Here is a 26178-nt window from a genome sequence, read left to right on the forward strand (position 1 = left end):
CCCCGAAACCTGACAGATCTAGAGGAGATCTGTGTGGAGGAGTGGGCCAAAATCCCTGTTGCTGTGTGTGCAAACCTGGTCAAGAACTACAGGAAACGTTTGACCTCTGTAATTGCAAACAAAGGTTTCTGTACCAAATATTAACACTGATTTTCTCAGGTGTTCAAATACTTATGTTCAGCAGTGAACAACAAATTCAACAAACAACAAGTTCAACAAATAAATTCTTTAAAAATCATACAATGTGATTTCCTGAAATTTCTTTTTTAATTCTGTCTCTCAGAGTGGGAATGCACCTACAATGTGAATTTCAGACCCCTCCATGATTTCTAAGTGGGAGAACTTGCAAAATCACAGGGTGTTCAAATACTTCTGTTCCTCACTGTAGATGAAGAGGCAATTTGAGAAATACTAATACAGTACTTCTTATCTGCAGTATTCCCCCCCATATAGAGTATACAGTGTATATAATTTTAAAAAGTTCAGTGTGACACTCGGAGAGAAACTGTACACATGTGTTTGAAAACCTGCAATTTTTAATATTTTTTCTTTAAATGATTCTTCTAGGATGTTCTATAGATGATGTGTGAATGGACAGGCTCATATTCAGAAGATCTTAGACCAAAATATTGCCTACAGTATGCACAGACGCCCATGCCTGTGTATACTGTATAAAATATTCACACAACGCTACTCATTACTGACATGTTCAGTTACAGTGGCTCAGTATGAGAGTAAAAGAACACTTGTAAAAGGTTTTGTATCTTTGTCAGGAAGCAATTATTTATTGACTGGCAGTTTTTCTTCGCCTTGATTTTGCAGTTTTACTTGTTATTTTAGAAAAACTCTGGATTAGGATATACGTAGCTATTCTTTTAACCCTATATTTAGTGGAGCTCAGCATGAGGTTTTTGACATACTGTATCAGTCTGGTATCTGGCTTGACTTTAAAGAGTAAACCTGCTTTTATTCAGCAGAATGTTGCAAAATATCTTTATTCAAGTATGATATAGTATTCTTCTTGTTATTTCTGCAGCACCACACTGCATTTCCAAGGGAACTATAGTGATATACTTTATCTAGCGGCTGTAGTACCTGTGTTAATACTTTGTAAAGTAAAGGGAAAATTAGCTCAATGTCAGCCAGACACAAAAATAAAATGTTGCTTCCGCATCAATAATAATATATGTGATACTTGTGTACTCTAAAAGGGACCATTCTGCATAAGAAGTACTTCTAATTTGAGCATTATATCTATGTACATCTATATTTATGTATGTTTTGCTGATAACCAGTGTTCAGATCTTATACTTCAGCATAAGTAACCAACTGTGGAACTACTCTGTTACAAGTAAAAGTTTTGCATTGAAAATGTGTTTTAATTTAAAAAATGTAAGCGATCCTATGAAGCTGTACTGAAAGTATCAACAGTAAAAGTAGGCTACAGTACAATGCAGAGAAATGGCAGCTATGGGTATTATACCAATATATTTACTGTACTATATTATTAAAAGATAATGTATTACTTGTATCTTTATGTTTCACTGAAACTGGGCTCATTTGAACTACAATACAATGCTCAGTAGTTTATAACTTCAATTGTTATCATTTCAGACGCCTTATGTTTAAAATGTTGATTGAAAAAGTAAGTGGTAAATATACCTGGCAAATAAATGTAGTGGGGTAAAGAGCAACGTGTTTTGCTGTGAAATATAGTGGTTTAAGCATAAAGTAACATGAAGTGGAAATACTTCATTTAGAAGTACCTCACATTTGTATTGAAGTAAGAATATATTTGACATCATTCCACCTGATATAACATCTGTGGTTCAATGGGTAGGGCAGTCGTCTCCCAGCCAGAGGGTCGGAGGTTACCTGCAGTCCACATGTCAAAGTGTCCTTGGGCAAGACACTGAACCCCCAAGTTGCCCCCGATGGTTAAAGCCATCGGTTGAGTTGGCGCTGCAAAATGGCTGCCTCGGTTCTGTACCAGAAACAAATTCCTTGTGTGTAACATACTTGGCCAAATAAAGGTGATTATCCTTATTATTATTATACTTTGATTTAAGCAATATTTGCTCTTTTGCTTGTAATAAAGAGTGAATTGTGGTACTTCTTCACTGAGAATTTAGATTTGGTGGCAATCTCCACCAGCAGCGTAACACTGTCTTCTCTTCAATCACTTTCTTACTTTTAGTATGTAATTTTTTTATTTATTGTAACCAGGGCAATTTTTATTCATACCTTTGTTAATTTCTAACAGTGTTATTGATCAGCTTATGGTGGTCTCCTGTAGGTTATTATTGTTTCTTTTGGTTTTAAGAGTGGTAGCCTAGTCATGTCGTGGTAAATTTGGATGCTTAATTCTTGTAATATCATGTGAAATGACTTTAACTATAACTTAAAATGTTTATACATCAAAAGCTGACATCTTTTTAACTGGTTTTGACAGTTTTCTGTGCAATGTAACATCATGAAACTTGACAATTTCACATACAAGAACAATGATTTAAAACCATCCTTTTGCTAATGTCAGACAGTCCCGTAAACAGCTAAAACTAAAGATAATTCTCAGCAGAGTTTCAGGGTCTTGGTACAATACAGGGCCGCCGTGTTGCTGTGGTATCATAGGGGAGGTTTCTAGTCGATGATACCGGGAATCAGGGCCCCATCTCAGCACCTCTCTATGCACCCCACGCCAGTGCGAAACCAAACCACCGTCTCTTCCACCAGCATGCACACTCATGACTGACTCTCAGTCTGAGTATGACACACACACTTACACCTTTTACAGAACAGTGATGTGAAATAACATGACCTTTCATTGGCTTTCAAGCACAAATACAAGTGATGTTTTATAGCAGTGTTATCCACTAACACCTGTCACTGAAAACTGTGAATAAAAGCATGATATTGTACATTAAAAAGGTAATCATACAGCAAACCACCCCACTCAATACACATAGAGTACACTAATTGAACCATTTAATTTACTACTAGAGCTTAATGTATGAAAAATGCTTGTTTCTAAAGTTACCTTTTGTTGTGTTTTTCAAGTTTGAGTCCAAGAAGCACTGCTCCATTTATAACTAAATATATATCATATTTGACTACAGTGTTTAAACTTTTGCATTTCTTCACGCTGGTTTAGACATTCATAACATGAGCTGTTGGCTAATGTGTAGCTCTTTGGGGCATTTCTGATGTTAGCTTAGTGTTAACAGAGAAAACTGTCCTTCTGTGGTAAAAAGACAGGTCATTTGTGCTACCGTGCAACCTTAGTACTGAAGACAGGAGGACCACTGTGCAGCAGCGATGTCCTTAGCTGGGAGTAAATAATGAGCACAGCCAAAGTTAGCTAAAGAAGGCACTGTGTGTGTCTCATTTTTACAAAGAATAAACTGTTGGATTTGTAATAACGTATTAACTAGACTAACCAATAAAATGTAGACGCTGTAGGTACTTTTCTGCTAGTATATATTCTGGTCTAGGTCAGACTGGTACACAGAGACATGCTTATGTGTTCAGACTGTTCGATAGCTTAATTCACTCTGTTTGGTTTCTTCCAGCTGGAGAGTGCTGCTTAGTAATGGTAGTGACTGTGCAAGTCCAGCAAGCAGACACACAGTTTATTGTGTTAACCGAAGTGTGAGGTATGAGTAACCACACTTAAACTGCAAACAAGCAGTAAGTCAGGGATAGAGGACACGGCAGGCCCTGCCACTGGATGTGGACAAATGTGTTTCCACTGTTATCTTTAAGTTGCTTATTGTACAATGAAAATAAACATATAGGTTATTTAGATTTTTCAGATGATGAGTTTGACTGACGACAGACTGGCAAGGGACAATTACATCTGTAAATATAAAGACATCAGTTAAAAATGGTATTTATTAATTTTTGGTTTAATATCATCTAAATATTTGTGTAAACCCATTATCTAATTACAAAATGTATTCAAAATGTGCTGCTGCGCAGCTTTTCATTACACACAATATGCTGATACAGTATGCAGGACCTTTTAGGCTTTGTCTCTTACATACAGATCAATAACAGATTTACATAAGATCAAAAGGAGAACAAATAAATAAACTCCTCTGTAGATTTAATCCGCCTGCTCAAAATATTTGAACAGTTGACGCCCCTGCAGGTAAACGGGCTAGCGAAACATACAGTCATTTAGGTTGGAGGACTTGTAACAGACTCACGGAAAAACAGTCTGATTTTTACCCGTTGGTTTTCACAAGCTAACTGATCCAAATACTGGAGGTCCCGATTCAAAAAATATTAAGTTTGTCAGATTAAAACATTGATATGATACTAATGACAGAAATGATGTCTTTAATTAATGCATAATGTGGTAGAGAGGCAGGAGTGTCCATCCACCCTGTAGGCCTTCTATAAATTAACGTTAAACATATTGTGACAATTATTATTTAGGAAATTAGTAACATGAAAAGAAAATACAAATTGTTTATTACAACTTGGTGATTGAGGCCTATTTTTTTTTGTTGTTGTTGTTGTTGCATAGATCAATAAATTAGCAGACTGCCACTTACTGCAGACACACCTGCAGGTCACAGCTATGTTTTGGATGTTTTTTTTTTTTTCTAGTAAAACATTCAGGCTGGAGTTTTAACAGCTGGTAAAGATTTGGACGTCCCATACTTTGTGGAGGTCATTTGCGAACCTTTGGAGTTTTTGTTTCTGGTGGATTTGATGTACAATAGATTACATTTTGGAGAGCTGTTATACTTGTTGTCATGGGTTCTTCTCACACAGACAAAATCATGAGTCTGTCTTAATTTATTTCATAGTTTAGTGTTTTAAAAAAAAAAAGTCTTTCTTAATGTTGTAGTATGTGTTTTGTCAGTCTGGAGAGGTTTAAAGACTGTCAGCCTGCAGATTACTGCGGTGCTGCTGCTACATACCGTATCTTAGCACTACCTTGTTTCGTTATTAAAATACCTAAGGGAAAAAATAAAGGTTCATTAACTAAGATTTTACACATTGTCTGATAAAGCAAGTGAAAATGGGACAGGATGTGATGTCTGTATATCTCTATGCTGCCCCTCTCCATGACAGTCTACCACTTATAGCCCTTCTGTTGTTATTCCAGCTTCTCTACCCTGTGTTGTCAAAATCAGGTCCGTAAGTCAGCCCTACCTGCCGTCCACTGAATGTTATCAGAAGTGTTTTATGAACCATGCGCCACGGAGGGCCTCTCAGAAGTTAAAAGTCCAAGATAGTGCCTCCCAGATAGATGGCGTTCTTTTGCACAGGAACAGGGCTAAATTTTTAAGTGATAGTGTCAAAAGCAGCCAAAGGACTTGAATTTGATTCAGATGTGGCAGGTCTTCCTGGCATCTAACGTACTTCCTTCTTTTGCGTGAGTAAATAGATAAAAGTGCAAATGTTTGCTCGGAAACTGAGCTTATGGGCATGATTTGAGCTCAACTCCAACTCCCGGACAAAATGCTTTCTGAATTTTGAAAGAGACTTGTTAGTCATGAGTATGTACAGTATGCATTAGGTTTTCTCAGTGGTTCATGTATCTGTATAACTTTAGAATGCGTGTGTGTGTGTGTGTGGCCCTTTAAAAGCAAATAAACCAAAAGTGACTGTAAGACTGAATAAGGAATGGGAGGAAAGCACCCACTCAGACTGAAAGTGTGTGTATGTGTGTGTGTGAAGCTGAAGCCACATACTAGGGTTTTTTCTCTTGTTTCCAGCATCATTATGACACAGCTTGCGACACACACACACACACAGTTACAGTGGCGTTATGACAAGGTGGATGAAAGATCAGTATTCGGCGGTGACAGTGGCCAATGATTTTTGATGTCTTTCTCTTGTTCGCTGTCTCTCCTCCCCCTCCTCACACATGTGTACCTACCAGCAGACCATGCACACATGCATTTCGCTGCCACTGTCACCTTTGTCCTTGTAATGACAACTTGACAGGTAAGAATACATTATTATCGTTATTTAAACAGGACACTGTAAGGCGGGAGTTTTTCAGAATGAGTTTAGAGAAAGCCTGTCTTAAACTAGGGACCAGCATTAGCATTCTTAGCACACTAACACACTACTAAAGCACACTTGTTTCTCTGAGTCTTGTTTTGGCATCATTCAGAAGTTACTTTTACCCAAAGGAGCCTTTCTTTACTAATTTAGTAAGTAAATAAAGGAAGTCATGGGTTGAATTATTCAGTTTGTAATAATTAAAATACAAATGTTAGAAAAAAAGTTAAACTATGTAAATATCAGGATGAGAATCATAATATTCTACACATTTATTACACACTTCTATTTTTTACATTACTTGGAGCGAACCTTTTTGTCAAATCATTTTAATGAGAGTACCGTTTATATCGTTTATAGTACAGGTTTTTGAAAAATATATATGTTGTACAAGTAGCTACAAAATTGTGCTTCTTTCTACAGTGCCAAACTCCAATCCCGAGTTCTGAGTCTCAACATTACTTGTAGCATTTCATTGTTCTTACTCGTGTTTGCATCAACTTGGCCTTACATAGAGAGGCTTAAAACCACAAGCTTGACTTTGAATTGTGAACACTTTGATGATACGACATGATAAACTACGGCCTGACCTAGGTACAGATAACCATGTTAAAGGTTATTGTCGTGCAGGAATCAGCGATAAAAGGCCCATATGTAATGTCTTGGATCAGAAGCCTGGAGTGATATAACAATAGTGTGAATCAAAATTTAGTTAGTGGTTCATCTGTTGTAGTGCAGAGGCATTTTTAACTTCTATTCTATTCTAAATGTTTTTAGCAAAGTGGGCAAAACAGTAGAAGAGTTTGTATTGTTGTGACTGCTTTTGTCCTCCTTCAGTTTTGTGACCTCCTTTGACATCTGCAGACAGAACGGGGGCAGCAACCGCTTCTGTGTCTTACACTATCAAGTAAAGTTATAAACATCTGCTTTGAATGTTACCAGAGTTTTTCTGCTCAGCCTGAAGATAAAAGCCTGAGAATCGCACATAAGGCAAGCTGCTTTCTCGTTTCGACGGTATTTATATTTAAATGGCTTAAGTAGCATTGTCATGGGATTTGAAGCTCTTCCTGGAAGAAGGAGGTTAAATGACGAAACAGAAGGAGAATGCAGTGTGTTGTAGTGCATTTCAGTCTTATCCAGACACATATTGTGTGATGATTAAGGAGGATTCAAAGAAATGATTGGCCATCCATTGTTGTATTGGGCATCTGATATATAAGAAAATGAATACATAAGAATTTACCCCCCTGAAGTTCAAGTAGTGCCTCAAGCAGTAGCTTTGTATTATATTAAAACATGTTTCCATTGTATTTTTTTCCCCTGTTCTTCAAAAGTGCTTAAGCTCTCTTAAGTACCATCGGGGTCATGAGTGGACAGCAATTTCTGTCACCTGTTCAGGATTGCAGGATTGGACTGAGGTCTGAATTTTGACCTAACCTGTGCATGATATTACCATGTCACTGCATGATGCTTCAGGCTGGAGATGTTTCTGCTGAGGAGCGGCGTTTAGCATTTCATATGAGTGTCAGTTGCCCCAGCAGGCCATAAAACCATCTTCCCCTTGTTTCGTACTTGTGTTCACATGTTCAGATGTCATGTGACACTATTTCAGCAGTGGTTTTTGCTTTGCCACTAACTTCTCAAACAGTTATTATGCGTAGTATCTCCCTGTAGCTCCGTACCACTGCCTGTGGGCATCTTGGTGGACACACAGGACGTACAATCAGAGCAGGCTTAGCACCTTGAAAATATTCTTGCATTCATCCCCTGATTGTATGTTCCTATCATAAAGTCATAGTTTTTACTAGGAATTTGTGCTATGTCCATTCAAATGATCATGCAACTTCTAAGCAATCAGCTGCAGGTGCGGTGGTTTAGGCTTGACAGAGTCAAGGAGATAAATATTTGTGCACTCCAATATTTTGTGCTTAATATTAGCACTTACTTTAATTCAGTTTTTCAATTGGTAGAGATTTGTTTTTACTCAGTCCTTTGGTTGGTGTTGTTGTGATCGCTGTAAAAAAAACTTCTGTCTTTGACATTTTTTGTAGTGTTATTGTACAACCCCAAATCAGAAAAGGTTTGGACAGCATGTAAAATTGAAATTAAAATTAAAAATAATGATTTGTATGATTTGTCCTGTATTACATTGAAAACAAGCAGCACATTATTTGATGTGATAGCCCGTCAGGGAGGCGACAGTGGTGCGGTGGGTAGAGCAGTCATCTCCCAACCAGAAGATTGAAGGTTTGAATCTCGGTGCCTGCAGTTGTAGTGTCCTTGGGCAAGACACTGAACCCCCCCAATGGTTAGAGCCATTGGTTGAGTTGGCACCGCAGATGGCTGCCATCGGCTCTGTACCGGAATCGAATTCCTTGTGTGAAACATACTTGGCCAATAAAAGTGATTAACCTTATCAACTTTATTTTATGTTCAACATAAACACTCACTTCAATTCTGATGCTGCAACACATTCCAAATAAAGTTGGGACAGTAAAGCATTTACCACGGTGTGATGTTTCCCTTCGTTTTCACAACACTTAAAAGATGTTTAGAGACTGAGGACGCCAAGTGATTAAATGTGTCTCGTGTCACTTTGTCCCATTCTTCCTGCAAACAAGTCTTAATGTGCACAACAGTCCTGGGTCGTCTTTGACTCAATTTGTGTGACAAAATACTCCACACATTCTCTACTGGGGACAGGTTGGGACTGCAGGCCTGTCAGCCCAGCACTCACACCCTCTTCCTCCACAGCCAGGCCTTTTTAATGTGCAGTATAAGGTTTTGCATTGTCTTGTTGAAATATGTACGGGTGTTCCTGAAACAGATGTCGTCTTGAAGGCAGCACATGTTGCTCCAAAATCTCTATGTGCGTTCCAGCATTAATGGAGCCATCAAGTCTAAGTGATCTTTGCCAAGGGTGCTGACCAACCCCAGACTTTGACAGACCCTGGCTTTTGGACTTGTTGCTGGTAACAGTCTGGGGTGTCCTCTTTGTCTGTGGTCCGGAGCACACAACGTCCATTCCTTTTAAAAAAGACCTGAAAGACTGATTCGTCTGACCACAGTACAGGTTTCCACTGTGTGATGGTCCGTCCCAGATGCCTCTGAGCCCAGAGCAGTAAACTCTTGACATAGAGCTTCCTTTTGACACTGTAGAGTTTTAAGCAGCATTTATGGATGTAACTACATATTGTAGTGCCTGACACAGGTGTGCCAAAGTAATCCTGAGCCCATGTGGCTTATAGAAGAGTGATGATTCTTGATGCAGTGTTGTCTGAGGAATCAGACACCATGGTCATCCAGCTTAGGGCTGTGCCCTTTACACACTGAAATCCCTCCAGAGTCCTTCTTTTAATGATGTTCTGCACCACAGAGGGCAACATATCCAAATCCCTTCCTATCTTTCTTTGAGGAACATTGTTTTTAAACATTTCAATCATTTTCTCACATACGTATGTGTTGGCAAACTGGCGGTCCTCGGCCTCCTAAAGGGCTTGGACTTTCCTGGATGCCTCTTTTGTACCAAACCATGATGCAGTCACCTGTTTCAAATGGAATCATCATTTCATTGTTTTACCTCATTACTGGCCTTGAAATGCAACCGTCCCAACTTTTTTTGGAATGTGTTACAGGCATCACACGTGAGTTTGAACAAAGAATAAAACTGATGAGGTATCACATCAAGTAATGTGCTGCTGTGTTGTTTTCAATGTAATACAGACACAGATGATTAACAAATCACTATTTTCAGTTTTAATCTTGATTTTACATTCCGTCCCAACTTTTCTGAATTGGGGTTGTAGTTGTCAAGGCATCAAAGTAACTGTGGAGTGGAAACCTACACCAGTAGGAGATCTCTACAGTAGCCTAACTGTTGTGCATGATGTCCATCATTCATCAGAAAAGAATAATGAAATAAATTCACCTGGCTCGATCTGAATGGTTTATGATCTGTGTTGATCACGGCCTGATCAGTGCTCGCTTACCACTTGTCCTGAGTGGCCTGCCTGAATGACAAAATTCTTCTGAGCTGAGTTTGCTGCGGTGCTTTTGGATGAACGCTCTCACATTAATCAACATTTCCAAAATAGCTTTTATAATTTGTTGGTCAAAGAGTGGTGCAGTGACTTCCAAAAAGTTTTCATTTGCTTTCATAGTAAAATAGGATGTAACAGTGTTAAAGGTATAAAGTGTTACATTTTTCTGCAGGCTTTATGAAGCTGACGTTTAAGATTAAACGCAATAAAACTCCAATAGGGAGACTGCATATGATCATGGGGAGGACTCACATTACAAATATATTAAAATCGTAATTAAATAAAGGTTTTTGAGTTGATACACCAGAACCATAGTGATGAAATTGGTGGTTTTGCCTGAACAACAATGTCAATGTAATTTATTTCGACCTAAGGAACGCAAAATTTGCAACCTTTACGGTCAGTTTGTATTTACTCTATGTTGGTATTATTAATAATAATAATAATAATAATAATAATAATAATAATAATGGTGCATTTCATGATTTACTTGCAGTAAGTCAAAAATCCATTGTAGGTTTGAATTTTTTTATATATTCATACTGTAAAATGTTCTCCAAGAGAGTGATCTTATTACTTTCACTCCACAGGTTGATAGTCCCATAACCTATATTTCAACAGATCATTGTATTCAAAAGAAAACACAATTTAGTCAAAGTCACCAGTATTTTTTACATCAGAGATAAGACAGTAATGGAAAGTATCATATTAACGGTGTTACATGTTTTGCGGCCATGTGATAAATTAGACTTAATCACAGTAACATTACAGATTTTAGCCAAATTGCCAGACTTGATCATAAAGTTCTACGTTAGCTGCTTGCAAATTATATTGAGTAGAATACTTTTTGTCTCTCATGAACCAAACTTGAGAAGCTTCTTAGTTCTTATAAACTGACTTTAAGGGCCTGTGAGACTACATGGTTAGTTTTAGACAGTCTTGGACAGTTTTGGTTGGTCAGAGCTCTCGACTGATTACTGCTTCCAACCTAACCACTATGTAAAATAGATAACTTTACCCAAACCGAGTTCAGAATGCCCCTTAATCAGAGATCAACTCCAGGAGTTGACTGTTTTTCAGCACTTTTAGAAATAATATTAAGTGATGAGCTGTCAAAAGTCATCCTGTGGCGCAGACTGAAGTCACAAAAGCTATATGAAAGAAGTCTTTAGAAGTTAGTATGACAGGGCCTCTGAACACTTTCGTGCTGTGATCGTTTTAGAGGCAAAAAGTCCTGTGACTTTGATAAGTGAAGAGATGACATACCCGGGCTGCTTTTATTTTTTCTAAAAGCACAGAGCGAGCACCAGTTACACTGAAAAGAACATATGCTATATTTGCAGCCTTAACATTTTTTAGTTATAATGTAACGCTTCACTTCCCTGCAACGCGTTCTGCATACGGAGCAACACCAAAGCGAACGCTGCTGTGTTTTGTTGCATGTGTATACATACTAAATGCTAATCTTATTGTCCAAGCTACAGCCAAAAAGCACAGATCGGACACAGAAATCAGAATTTAGATGGAAAATGTTGTCCTTTTATTTGTTTAGCTTTTATTTTATAGAATGTTACCGACTGATGGATGAGAAATTCAGTGTTTTGAGTAAATCTATAAATGTATTGAGCCAGAGTTGCCTTTGGCTCAAACAGTTTATATAATACAGAATTAAAGGAAAAGCCTACCTTTTAGAAAAATGATATCTTTCACTGATTTCTCATGCGATGAACAATTTGGTAGCAGTTTTGCTTCTGTGTGTTCAGTATTTGAAATACACTGTCATTCTTTTTACTTATAACAAGATTATCGAGGGGGAGTGAGCCTATTCAACTAACTTCTTATCTGCTGGCTTTCTAAAAAGCCTAACTTTAGTGAAATAGCCAGTTTTTTGTGTTATGATACATAATGTTTCATGCGATTTCGTGGGATAATTCCTCTCTGGTTTGTTGAGTTCCTCTGCTCTGGCAAGTCATCACTTCTTTTCTCAGTGACGGAAGACACACGAACAGTTGGTTTACAGAAAAAAACGTTGAGAGGTAAAGCCCAAACTTGCTCGTCTCTTTCCCCCTCCTCTGCTCCCGCAAGTTTTTATGGAGAATTTCAGCAAAAACTAGACATGCATGCAGCCCACGCGCACTCCTCCGCACTCCCCCATCATCGTCTCATATGCTTTCATTCACATATTTTTCTTTCGGCTGTTTTTCAGGTTCTGAAGGTTTTGTGTGCGTACAAACATGAATGTATGCCAATGTGTGACTATCAGAATGGCTAATATGGCTGTGGAAGAAGCCTCTTTAATACAAGCTGCTTTCAGTTTAGGCTTTTGAAATCTAAACTCTTTTTCATTTAATTATGTTGCATCACTTTTTATGAACTCTTTTTTCCCCAGAACTTTATTGGTATCCTGAAAGGACATTGTTTTATCCTAAAAGGACTAAATTGTAATTAGAAATAATAGAGTCCTGAGATGATTTTTAAGTTGACGGTTTAAATTCAACAAAGTACTCGTCAGGATGGGTGAGCGTGAAGAACGCCAAGAGAAGGGTCTCAGAAATATGTGGTTTAATTCTCTTTCAGTGTACATTTTTTGTGACTCTGACTGATTTTGGTAAACTCTGGAGCAACAGAATCACACCCCCTGCCGCGTACACTGATTGCAAGTATAAAAACGGAAAATATGGAATCAGTCTTCTGGGTTCTTGAGTGCTACACAACCTGAAGTAAAAATTGCTCAGATAATATGTTCTGCGTTAATGCTGTCAAAGGTTACCTTGTAGCGGATATATTTGCACTGACCGTGGAGCCTTCAGATTTAAAGTAGCTGCGTGAAATATTCTTGTGGTGTTTGTATATCACTCTTAATTGACCTCAAACAACATGATGTAAGATATCAGTAAAATATTGCCAGGGTTGGCTGAATGATAAGACAGATTGTGTACTTATCAATGGTGGAAGAAGTACTCAGATCCTTTACTAAAGTAAAAGTACTAATACAGAAATGTAAAAAAACAAACCTCTGTTACAAGTAAAAGTCCTTCATTCAAATTGTATGTAAGTCAAAGTACAAAAGTGTTGGTATCACACTATACTTAGAGTAACAAAAGTAAAAGTATTGCACATTAGCATATTTAACATTATTGTATATCATAGGATGATAATTATTAATGCATTACTTTACACATCACAGTTTTTCAGCTGGTGAAGGTGGAGCTAATTTAAATTTGAATTACTGCTGGGTATCTTGTGAGTTTCCTGCCAGGGATCAATACAGTCTCATGATTAGACTGTATTTAGTTTTATTCATCTGATTCTGAAAAGTAGCTAGTAACCAAAGTTATCAGATTAACATAGTGGAGTCAAAAGTACAATATTTGCCTCTAAAATCTAGTGAAGTCTAATATAAAGTAGCAGAAAATGAAAACAGTCAAGTAAAGTACAGTTACTTAAAAATTGTACTTAAGTACAGTACAATTACATTTAGTTACTTTCCACCATGGGTAGTTAACCACATTATTATCTGTCATGCATATTAATGCTGAGGTTTTCAGCTCTGAGATGTAGTCACACTGTACAAGTGACCTCCGCATTTACATGATCTCCTACACACAGCGATGATCTCAGTTAAACACACACACACACACACACACACACACACACACACACACACACTTTTGCTCCTTTTCTTGTTGCCCAGTCTCAGTCTCAACAAGGAAGCTGATTATGTACATACTGCTGGTTGTTATTATGAATCTGTGAACCATCTATTCAAGATTCAAAACCGATCTGTAGATCGTAGACCTGTTTCACAAAAGCGATTTGTGGGCACTGCTGGCTCGCAGATTGCAAAAGCAGCATTACTTTTCACAAAGAAGCAACACTCAAATCAGTCATAAATTTGTCCTCCGGGTTCCCGTGTATTCGTGCATGTGTTGTGTGCATGGTGTTTGTTTTAAGGAGTGAAAAGTGTCATGATGAGCAAAAAGAAAATGATCTTGTGTTGCAAACTGCAGCTCACTTGTTACACATTTGATGACGCAGACCACAACTCAACCAGGCTCAAAATAATGTCATAATGTAATAATGTAATAGCAATAATGTTGTAGCTCAGGGAAGAGGAATGCTAATGTAATAATGTATAACAGCTTTAAAACACATTACCTCAGCTCAGAGGCACATCACATATTTGCCTTCTACATTTTCTAGTTAACATACATACCTTGCATTTAGTTTAATATAATGACACTGAATATAGTACATAATGAAGTATATATAGTTTTAGGTCACAGCAAGGCTGAATGTCTACTTCACTGCTCTGAGGGACATTTTGTATTTTTACCGTTGTCCTTACTACAGTTAAATTTGATATGACGTTTCAGGTAACCCTGCAGATAACAAACAAACACATGCATGTGAAGTGATGTGACCTGGATCACACATAACTTGAGAATGATGCCATTTTATTACTTTTCAAGATGAGTTTAATACTTTTTTATTTTTACCACTCAGGCTTCAAAACTGCATTTTAGACTTTTAATGGAGTATTTTTTGTCAAAGTGTTTTTCACATGGCAGGGTGCTATTTAAACTGTTTTGTGTGTATTAACAGGTCTGTGGGTGTGTGTGGCACTGGTTACTGAAGTTGTTTGCAGGCTTGAGGGCCTGTCAGCAGTTGTGTTTGAGGTCGCTGTACATGTGCGAGTGGGTGTTTTAAGATTATATTACAAAAAAAAGGTAGAAAACAACAATTTAGTACGCTAAAGGTGTATACGACGTGTGTGTGGTAGGTGAGTGGGTGCGTTAGTAGGTGGGGCTGCAGGGTGTTTAGAGGGTTCCCTGAACCTCATCATTTGTTGCTGTCTTCCTTCCTGTTTCGTTCTCTCTCATTTCCTGTCAGCTGACTCAGCCGAAGAATTTTGATCTGGTAAACATCTATGCTACCATCTCCATACACACACATACTTACAAAATGTGCTATACACACAACCATGTATGCATACACATTCACAGAAGCACTGATGTACGCGGACGTTCACAAGTGAGTACTGAAGGACACATATAGACATTTTTTCAGCCATACACATGACTTTGTACTTTGTATTTAATTAAAGGTATAAAATAAATAAATTCAAACTCAGATTAGAACGTTTCACATATTTTCACCCTTAAACATTTAAGTAACTCAACCTCAACTCACATATCTTAAAAGTTAAAGCAACTATAAAAAAAGAACCTCAAAAAAGGAGGAGACTCCCCAAAAAGGAGGTGCTACACTGCAAAAGGACAGATATGTTCACAGAAAGGCAGACAGTGAATGAAAGGACACAGAGACTGAAGAAAGCAGATAGCTAGAAAGCAAGCCAAAGAGAGAAGAAGAAAGGACAAAAGAAAACAAACTCGGGCACTTGGTGAGAAAGAGACAGTGAAATAAGGGTGGGCAAAGAGAGGAAAGGAAAAAGGGGGGGGGGGGGGGGGCAGAGAGATAAAGATAGCTGAAAGGAGGGAGATCCGTCAGCGTTTGTTTCCTCAGGATGTGGTTACCACGACGACTAAAAGACAGAGAGGCAACATCACTACTCGCTGGTCCCCTCTGACACCTGCAAGTATGTGTGTGTTAGTGTGAAAGTGTGTGCGCATATGTGTTTTACTCAGTAAGTGTGTATTTGTGAGTGTGTGTGTTTGTGTGTGTCCTTTTTGCTTTAGGCATATGTGACGTATGACAGACTGTGTGTGTGTGTGTTTGTGCTCTGTCACAAGATATGCAGCAGAGAGAGAGGAAGAGTATAAGATTCAAAATCTGAAGGGGGAATTAATTAGACAAACACTCGAGACAGTGGAGAATGAAAGAGCAAAAAACAACGATGAAGGAAACCATAAGACCAACCAGAGCCCGAAAACATGAACAGCAGAGGACAAACATATGTGAAAAGGAAATTAAGCACCAAGGACTGGTAAAAAAAACCGACAACCTCAAAATGTATACAGTTTATTTGTGTTCACTGTCTTCCTTCGCTCTTTCTCTTTCTGATTCACTCATCGTCCTATTTAGAACAGAATGTAGTTTGACGAAAGAAAGAAAGACCATCAACGGCTTAAAGCATTTACTGCAACAACATGCAAACATGTCTGCTCTTTAAGTCAGTTTCCAACAGGTCGCCTTACTCCTATAATATTGTTTTTGTGAAGGCTAATATATTGTCAATAAAATCAGAAAACTCTTGGTTTTGTCACATACTTATGAAAATGCACACGTTTTGTTTAAAGTAGCACTGGATTTGCTAGTGAAATGGCCTTTTCTGTAGCTTCTTAGCTTCTCAGGCGGCATCAGTTTAGCACGAGGTTATGTTGTATGATACGTACATACACATTTTTCTTCAGACTAAGTTTTAATCAGACTGCCTTAGTCACATTTGATAATCTATTTGGTAATGTGCTTTTGAGGGCAAAACCAAATAAAACCCAACAACCTCAGTTGAGGAAGACTGTGGTAGAATAAGTGCTACATGGGAATGTGCACGCTAAAAAGTAGAGCTTGACTTGAAATTTAAATTAGATGTTACGGCTTTAAACCTGCAGGCTGCGTCATTAATTTGGTGTAATGGATTACAGTACTAATTCGAAGTACAAAATATAAATGGTAATATGCATGAAATATTTAAAAAATGTACCTCTGATACCTGCAGGACTCTGTACAAGCCAATTATGGAGAGATTGATTCCTTGTCATGTACAATTAGAAAATGTTATTCCAGAGCAATGACTACTCAGTTTGGCACATTTAACTGGTCTTGTTCCATATTCTGTGACCCAATTAGGAATATCAGTTATATTACAACTGCAAGTGTTTTATAATGTTTTCTCACTGCTATTTTGATAGCAGCTCATAGCAGACATTGTGCTCAAATGTTGATGACTATAAAGATAAAAATGTTCTCCATTGATACAGAGATGGTCAAAATGTTAGCTGTGATAGCATAAACTGTATTGTATATGGGTCACAGAATTAGGTGTAACACCAATAGTCCAAAATGTTGAGTAGGTATTGTTTAAATATTAATTTATCTCATGATTATTCGTGTTTATTCATACGTACACACACTCTCTCTCTGTTGTTGCCCTCTAGGAACTCTAGCTAAACCCAACAAGCCATCATGGATGACCATTCATCAACACAGTCCTTCCCCAACCTCCTCCACCATTGCCACCGCCCATCCTTTCACATCACCTTGCCCAGCCTTCAGAGCCCAGAAGCAGAATACCCTTCCTCTCAGCCTGCCCTGAACTCCTTGGACCAGTATGGAAGTAGAGGGGAAGAATGTACAGTCTCTTTCCCGACCCCAGGTACCTCTTCTGGGGGAAGGAGTGGGAGTAGCAGGCTTGACGCAGGCTACTTAAACACAAGTGGTAGTGGTTTGGAGGGAGATGCTAGCTTGGGAGGCCATACTGACGGAAATAACAGGTTAGACAGCCATTTTGCCGACACTTGGTACAGTGGTAGCAAAAAAGAAGACGTTTGGGAAGATGGTGAAAGTTGTGAAAGTGCTGCAGATGATTTTTATAGTAACAGTGACTGTTACAGTAACACAAATGATGTTTTTTACAGCACCAGTTGTGGCAGTGAAGATGGAGTCAGGCGTAAACTCAGGGCTAACTATAATAGTTATACCCAGGTTAGCTGTGAAGCTAAAAGTGACATAGTTCATAATAGAGAGGCAATCATTAGCCGCTTTACTAAACAAACTGCTTCCTGCAACAGACGTGCTGCAGGAAGCTTCAGTGAGAGCAGTGTAGATTATTGTAGGACAGATTCAAGAGTGAGTGGTAGTTATTTAGGAAGAGAAGAAGATCATGGGTCCAGCAGTGGCTCGGGTGAGGATCAGCTTCCACCAGCAGAGGTTGAGGGACCCTGGCTCAATATCTCTCCTACAGTTCACACTGGAGAAGGCAGGTGGAGAGGAGCAGCGGACGCCTACACGTTGGCCTCAGGGTGCCTGCCACAGAGGTCACCTCCCAGTATCAGCGGTGGGACATACACTCAGAAACTGGACTCCTTCTCTGAGGCTTTTCTCTCCCAGCGAAAAAGAAGATTCCCTGTGCTTCCCAGTGGAGATTCCTCTGGACAGATGTGGGAATTTGGAGTAGGGAGAGGAGAAAGCCACAGATTGGTCAAGTCAAGGCACAGCTGTGCTTTTGACTCAGACTCCTACCTGCCTCCCTCCTCGTCCTCTTCACCTTCTCACCCCTCTTTTCTATCCTTCCCCTCTCCTCCCACATCGTCTCACCTCATGCCTTCAGTTCTTAGTCCTCCACCAACACCTCTACCTCCTCCCTCCCACTCACCCTCCAAAATGGACTCTCCTAGTGCATTTGGAGGAACTGGGCATTCAGTTTCCCAAGGGGGAGAATCACTTGGCACGCTTCAGTTTTTAACTTCTCGTCTTCAGTCGATCCCGTCTGTCCAGAACTCTGGGATGATATGGAAGCTTCCGTTGCTGTCACACTGCTTTTCACAATTGTCTGGTGACCCCAGCAGCAATGAGGGCAACCTAAGATCTTCCCATGGTGGTGACTATGGCAACACCACAGGTAAGGTGTTATATGTGTATAATAACTTTATAAAATTGCTAAAACCTCATCAGGATCTGCTCTAACTGCTTGAGAAAGAACAATTGAAAAAAGAAAAAAGCCACAGGTTAATACCCACATGCAAATTTACGGGACATGTGGGCGTTTGTAGGTGAACTTGTGAAATTTCCCATTTCTCGTAGGCAAATTACATTTTCACTTTTCACATTTACATATAAAACCATTTGTGAGAAACATCTTTTGAGCTGTTTTACACCATGTGAAAAATGAAATGTTCAGACATGACAACCAGCTTCAATGTAGAAAACAGATTCTGTTAACTTGTGGTGTAACGCTTTCCTGTCTGCACCGATAACACTGATGTTTCTGACTTTACTTCTTGTGTGTGTGTGTGGGTGTGTGTGTGGGTGTGTGTTGTTCTGTCTGTTTGTCTGCCACATATTAGAAGATCAAACAGTCTTGCAGGTCATTATGTAGCATTGACACCGTTGTGGCAATACATGACCTTCCTACTGTACTTGTCTTCTGCTTTCCTTTTTTCATTCTTTCATTTCTCTGTTGTTGTTTTTCCAGCCCTGCATGATATTCTTCAGCCTCCTGAATCGTCATTCATCATTTCATCATCCCATTGTTCATCCTTCCACCCAGCCAGAGCCCTCTGTCCCTCGAATGCGCCATCCCTTCATCCCTTCCTTCAGCTTTCTACACATCCATCTCAGCTTTCCAGCCAACATTTTGAGGAAGTAGAAAAGATAGCTCCTCATGTGGTGACCCAGAAGGTAAAGAATGGACCAGCCAATCTGAACCAATCACAGCTGCAGGTACAGTATGGTACTTTTACTTTTTTATTACATGAAACAATGTGTGTGTGTTTCCTCTTGCTGAGAGCAGCAATAGCAGTCCTGTCCTTTTTCGAGGACTGAGAGGCCTAGTAGAGGTCAAAATCTTTTGGCTGCCAGGTTGCAAGCTCACATTTAAAACATTTAGCATCTCTCCCATGGCTGGTTTAATATTTTAAAATATTTGCAAGATACAGTATGTGAACTACCTGCAGAACATCTAATATTTCCATCAACCTCAGTTGTTATTTTGTTTTTAGCAAATGTTAGAATGCTGACATGCTAAACTAAGTTGGTAAACATGATAAACATCGTGCTAGCATTGTCATTGTGAGTGTGTTAGCATTTAGCATTTTGCTAAGCACACAGGCTCACAGAGCTGCTTGTAAGGATATAGGCTCTTTTTAGCTTTTTCTTTATTAGTCAGAATGTATCATTTTTTTGTTTTAGGAAGAAGCCTAAAACCATCTTGAAGAAATGTGTAAGTGCAGGATTTACAAGTTAAAAATAAATATAAAATGTAGACAGACTACCTTGTTCTTTTCTCTTTGTGAACAACCTCCACATTTCAGAGGCTGCATCTTCATGATGATGTGGCCAGGTTAGCACATTGTCATCACTATTCTATCCACAAAGCTTGGCAGGCTGGGTATGGAGGAGCAAAGCTTGTTACAGCTGGAGAAGCTATGCAGACATAGTGGGCGGATGCATAGATGGTTGTTTCTCAAGAAATTACGTTAGCTCTAACTGCATTACTGCTTCCAAAACCACACTCTTATTCTGGCTTTTTATTTTTAGACATGTTGGATAGATACAGTGTGCGAATAGACCTGGATCCGGCGAAAGGCTTGTTTTTTCACCTTTGATGGAGTTAAGCAGTCTGTTTCTTCTGCTTCCAAACTAGGCTAAATACCTACTTCCCTTTTTGTTGCACAGAAATGAAATTATTTTTATCAGCTTACTCTGGAAAAAAATGGTAGTTTGGTTTGCAATACATCTTTGAGGAGTTCACTGATTCAGATGCCTGTACACGCAAATGTAGTAAATTTTTCTTTCTAGCATTTTTTAAAACTGTGTATAAATTAAATAAAGAGAGAAGGATAAAAATCTAAAATGTGTTTTGCTTGTGTTCTTACAGCAACAGTCCTCTCCTATCTACACTGGAACACCATTTCCCAGTATCCTTCAGTCCAGCAGGGGTCACTACATTCCTCGCCCCCTCCTCAATCCAGTCCGCAGGGGGACGGGGCTGTTCTCCTCCATCTCATTCATCCATCACAGAGAGGAAGAACCGGTATATGGAGAAGAGGAAGAGGAGAGTGGAGCATTACCGTAAGTAACATGAACTTTGGAAGATTTAAGAAGAAAGACAACTCACCACTAAAGCTGTAGGTACTTTTTTATGTTTGGTTTTGCATTCATTCTCATTTGTTTTCTTTTCTCTGTCCCTTTTTGCAGGTATGTCAATGTGGGTTATGAGTTCCAGGCAGAGATTCCTCCATGCTTTGTGGATGGTGAGGGGTCAAGGGTGTGGTCACCAGAGGAGGAATTTCCCAGGGAACAGTTGCTCTGGAAACCATGGCATGAGCCTGAGGAGAACACGAACATACAAGACCAAGGTAAGTGCCTGCCACATTACAGTGTTCAAACCCAAAACCTCTTGCTGAGACCAACTTAAAGTGATTGCACATAATCATATCAATGAATTCTCAGATCTTCAACAATTCAATCAGTGAATGTGGGAAACTTTTTTAAGAGAATATCTGAACAACACACGAGAGAGAGGCTTTAACTCAGAGGGGAACCAACGCTTACATTTAGATTATGATTACACCATGAAAACATTGATTAGCATTATTAATTATAATGTGAAAAAGTTAAAAACCATTTTATGTGTCTGTGTCTATCTGTGTGTGCATACAGTACAAAAGCTGTTAATGGTGTGTAGCTCTAGCTGCCTGCCAGGAGGGGGCAGTAACACGGAGCTGGCTCTGCACTGTCTGCACCATTGCCACGGGAGCACAATGGTAAGCAGCCATGAGGACTATTAACAATCTGTCTTCCCTTATTAGTTATTTATTCTTATACCACACATTCATCCTATCATTGTCATCATTCACCCCTTCTTCAGTTCTTTCCTGCATGCATCATTACTCATCCACTCATTCTCATTTATTCCAGTTTCTTTCTTTCTTTCCTTTTGTCTCACTCACTCATACCCAGTTCATTCTCTTCAGAACCACTGCATGTCTCATCTAACTCTCTCCTGTGTAGGCCACCCTGGAGATGCTGCTGTTCTCACAGCCTTCACCAGCAGGAGACTACCACTACGCTGGTAACCTTTGACCTCACTCTAACTTTTGTCTATCCTATGTCTGTTAAAAGATCCTTTCTAAAATTTCCCCAGATGTTTAGATGACCTTTTGAGTGTGGGTACTTTTCCAGAGTTAAATTAGTCTCTCTCATCCATGTAACTCTCATGAGCATTGTCACTGCTGAATTTGTGTCAGAACCACATTTGTCCTTATTTACATATGCAACAAGAATAGTTTGGTTAATGAACCATTGCTCACCAATTGTATTTGATGTATCGGTCGCCTGAAATGAAAAGAAATTTTGAAGACCAATAAATCTGTACTCAGGTCAGACAGTTTTAATTCTGGTTTTTCTGTAGCTTTTGATGCTTCTAAGTTTGTCAGATTTAACCAGGAGACAGAAAAGAAGGAGAGACCTAAAATGAACTAAAATGTTTTGTAGTGAAGGAAGTTCAGGGTTCTTTGCAATAAACAACTGAATCAGCTTAGGAGAAACCATTCCCAGTACAGACAATAGTAGCCTTTGTAAAAGCCCAGACCTGCCACTTTCATTGCATGCCATGCTCTCACTCTCATTCTCTCACTCTCTCACTCTCTTTGTGTTGTTTTGGTGCATCTAAAACAACTAACAACCATGTAAACTACAGGGTAGACATTATTCTATGTGTGGTGTCCAGTCATGTTGGCATATCCATGTACTGCTGAAGATTTTGGGCTCTCTTGCTTACCAGCATACAAATGCCTAAAATCTCTGGCATGTCTCAGGACTCCCCTCCAGCTATTCACCCCCTTAATCACTGCATGGCCTCACAGCAAATCCCCCACACCTCCCTGCCTGTCTGAAGCTTGCTGAATGGAGTCCAACATTGTATGTGTTCCCACAGACAAACTGTTATCTTGAGCAACTCAGTCACTCCACAGACTTTATGAATTTTACACAGAAGCAAAGGAACATGCTACATGCAAGTTGCATTATTGACAGGTTGCTGCTGGACTTTACTGTGGGTTCATTAGCATGTCATAGTTTGCAGCACAACCTTTTTTGAATTTGTTTTCATTGTTTCTCATGCTGTCTTTCCCCTTCTCTCTTTCTGTAGGTAGTGATTTTTGGACAGACACTGAAAAGAATCTCTTCAGTACGGCTCTGGAGTCTTACGGAAAAGACTTTTCACTCATACAGAAAATGGTATAACTTATATTCATGCACTGATTGATATTATGCTACATTCTGTCTCTCAATGTATTCCTTTTCTAATCTGCCTGTGCCCTAGCCTAAAAGTGGCATGTACTGTAAAGACATGTAAATGTTCTACCTATTATAATTTGGTGGATTTTGTTCTATAGAAACATACAGTCTGTTTTAACAACAATGCTAAGGCTTTACTGAGAGAAAAATACCAGTTTTAATGGCCAAACTAACACATGAAATAGAAAATGGAATGTCAAGCTTTCATTCAGGTGATCCTTTACTACATCACTTAGTGGTTATTGATCACTGCAGTGTTCATACCTTCTCTTTCATCTCATTAATCTCCTTTACAGTCACCGGAAAGTGCCAATTAATGTACGCCACGAGCGGCTGCACTCTCAAAGTGCAACAATAGTTTTCACATTCATTGTTTTCTGTTACTAAATCTTACATAACTACCAAAAGTAAAACCACACACTATGCACAAAGTGAACACATGCTGCAACTTGATTCACAAAAATTGCACTCATAAATTCAGTGACCCAATGAAAGGCAGGAAGTGTCATTTTACAGTGTAGTGGTGCAAGTGAATGAGTCAGCTTGATTATGTTTTATGAAATGTGCTCATTGCTATGGTACCTGCAATGGAAGGGAAGAAGTTGCACTGTCAGGTTGATTTTTATTCAATAAGTGTTTGCTTGTGTTTGTGTGTGTATGTTGCAGGTGAGGACTAAGACCACCTGCCAGTGTGTTGAATTTTACTACCTGGACAAGCAGAAGAAACTGAAGGAGGAGCAGAACAGAGATAGAGAGCTGGAGCAACAGAAAAGTGTAAGAAACACTCTCTACTTTGTCATACATTCTGATCTCTAACAGATGAAACTCTGAACAGAACAGAACAGTCTGATTGGTGTGGAAAAGAACATAACTTGGAATACTACCGTAGCTTTGTGGAATGCGTTTGTTATTCATTGTGGAATCCAGCTCAACAAGTCAATTACCGCATGCTAGCTTACAATTAGTTCTGCTTTTCCTAGGTAACGCCTATCTGTCAGCGGGCGGACAGACAGTTTGGGTTGCAGGAGGCGGTTCCTGTGCCCTCATTGGCCAGCTTCTTTCCTTGTAAGCTGTGTGGCAAGTGAGTAGGACCGGTCATACTAAAGGAAGTGCCAAAATACGCTTGTGTTTGGCCTCAGGGCAAACAAATAGAATGTTTCGATTTCATTTAATTTTTGTTCCTTCTCCATTGTTATTCCTCACTATAGAATGTTTTATAAAATCAAGTCCCGTAACGCTCACATGAAAATCCATCGCCAACCTCAGGAGGATTGGGCTGACAGGCAGCTGCAGCAGCAGTTCCTCACCCAGCGTCTGGCCCTTAGTCGCTCCACCAACTTCATACCCACTCCAGGCAGTGACCTGCTCTCCCCCCAGGCACCAGCTCTGACCTTTTCCTCCTCAGGCCTCACTGGAACATCAGGCAGTAACAACAATGCAGACAATGTCTCTGCAACCAGTAGCAGCGTCATCACTCCTAGCAATGCCAGTGTCTTAGATCCCAGCACCACAGTGACATACAGCAACATTGCTGCTTTGAACTCTCATGTAATCACCAATATTGATGCTGGTGAGCCAAGTCAAAGAGAGCCCACCACTGTCTTAGCTTTCAACCCATCATGGGGCACATTTGAACATGGCCCAGACCCTGCTGCCTTCTACTGCAACACAGAAGGCAAAGAGCATGTGGGAGCTGGGATAGTGGGGGGGAAAGAGCCAGTCAGTTGGCAGTAGTGGTTAATCCTCCCAAACTCATTACTACCACCAAGGTCTGACACATCAAACTGAAATTCATAATCATTTATAATAGAAAAGTATGTACTTTTTCAAATACAGTGGTGTGAAAAAGTGTTTGCCCCCTTACTGATTTCTTATCTTTTTGCATGTTTGTCACACTGTAATGTTTCAGATCGTCAAACAAATTTATATATTAGTCAAAGATAACACAAGTAAACACATCATGCAGTTTTTAAATGAAGGTTTTTATTATTAAGGGAAAACAAAATCCAAAACTACAAAGCCCTGTGTGAATAAGTGTTTGCCCCCTAAACCGAATAACTGGTTGGGCCACCCTTAGCAGCAACAACTGCAATCAAGCGTTTTCGATAACTTGCCATGAGTCTGCCACAGCGCTGTGGAGGAATTTTGGCCCACTCATCTTGGCAGAATTGTTGTAAGTCAGCCACATTGGAAGGTTTTCGGGCATGAACTGCCTTTTTAAGGTCATGCCACAGCATCTCAATTGGATTCAGGTCAGGACTTTGACTAGGCCACTCCAAAGTCTTCATTTTGTTTTTCTTCAGCCATTCAGAAGTGGACTTGCTGGTGTGCTTTGGATCATTGTCCTGCTGCAGAACCCAAGTTCGCTTCAGCTTGAGGTCACAAACGGATGGCCGGACATTCTCCTTCAGGATATTTTGGTACACAGCAGAATTCAGGGTTCCATTTATCACAGCAAGTCTTCCAGGCCCTGAAGCAGCAAAACAGCCCCAGACCATCACACTACCACCACCAATATTTTACTGTTTGTATGATGTTCTTTTTCTGAAATGCGGTGTTACTTTTACGCCACACATAATGGGACACACACCTTCCAAAAAGTTCAACTTTTGTCTCGTCTGTCCACAGAGTATTATCCCAAAAGTCTTGGGGATCATCAAGATGTTTTCTGGCAAAACTGAGACGAGCCTTTATGTTCTTTTTGCTCAGCAGTGGTTTTCGTCTTGGAACTCTGCCATGCAAACCATTTTTGCCCAGTCTCTTTCTTATGGTGGAGTCATGAACACTCACCTTAACTGAGGCAAGTGAGGCCTGCAGTTCTTTGGATGTTGTTGTGGGGTCTTTTGTGACCTCTTGGATGAGTTGTCGCTGCGCTCTTGGGGTAATTTTGGTCGGCCGGCCACTCCTGGGAAGGTTCTCCACTGTTCCATGTTTTCGCCATTTGTGGATAATGGCTCTCACTGTGGTTCGCTGCAGTCCCAAAGCTTTAGAAATGGCTTTATAACCTTTTCCAAACTGATAGAGCTCAATTATTCTCTTTCTCATTTGGTTTTGAATTTCTTTGGATCTCGGCATGATGTCTAGCTTTTGAGGATCTTTTGGTCTACTTCACTTTGTCAGGCAGGTCCTATTT

At 39.5% G+C, this 26178-nt stretch overlaps 1 protein-coding gene across 3 annotated transcripts; it reads left to right on the forward strand.

Moving 5' to 3' along the window:
• Window positions 1-5887: 5887 nt before the first annotated feature.
• Window positions 5888-24895, forward strand: LOC109965824 (uncharacterized). 3 transcript variants are annotated; one of them, XM_020610151.1, is made up of 11 exons: window positions 5888-5964; window positions 17183-18645; window positions 19219-19466; window positions 20623-20816; window positions 20943-21103; window positions 21408-21511; window positions 21759-21819; window positions 22897-22985; window positions 23712-23819; window positions 24026-24126; window positions 24254-24895. In XM_020610151.1, the coding sequence occupies exons 2-11, from the start codon at window positions 17211-17213 to the stop codon at window positions 24777-24779; spliced, it is 3027 nt and encodes a 1008-aa protein (XP_020465807.1). In that variant the 5' UTR covers window positions 5888-5964; window positions 17183-17210; the 3' UTR covers window positions 24780-24895. The 3 variants fall into 3 exon arrangements, with proteins under 3 accessions (XP_020465807.1, XP_020465808.1, XP_020465806.1); XM_020610152.1 differs by lacking the exon at window positions 5888-5964 and adding an exon at window positions 15619-15663; XM_020610150.1 differs by lacking the exon at window positions 5888-5964 and adding an exon at window positions 15908-16011.
• The last annotated feature ends 1283 nt before the right edge of the window (window positions 24896-26178 follow it).

This window comes from Monopterus albus, unplaced genomic scaffold, assembly GCF_001952655.1.
Source record: "Monopterus albus unplaced genomic scaffold, M_albus_1.0 scaffold104.1, whole genome shotgun sequence".
NCBI classification, from domain to species: Eukaryota; Metazoa; Chordata; class Actinopteri; order Synbranchiformes; family Synbranchidae; genus Monopterus; species Monopterus albus.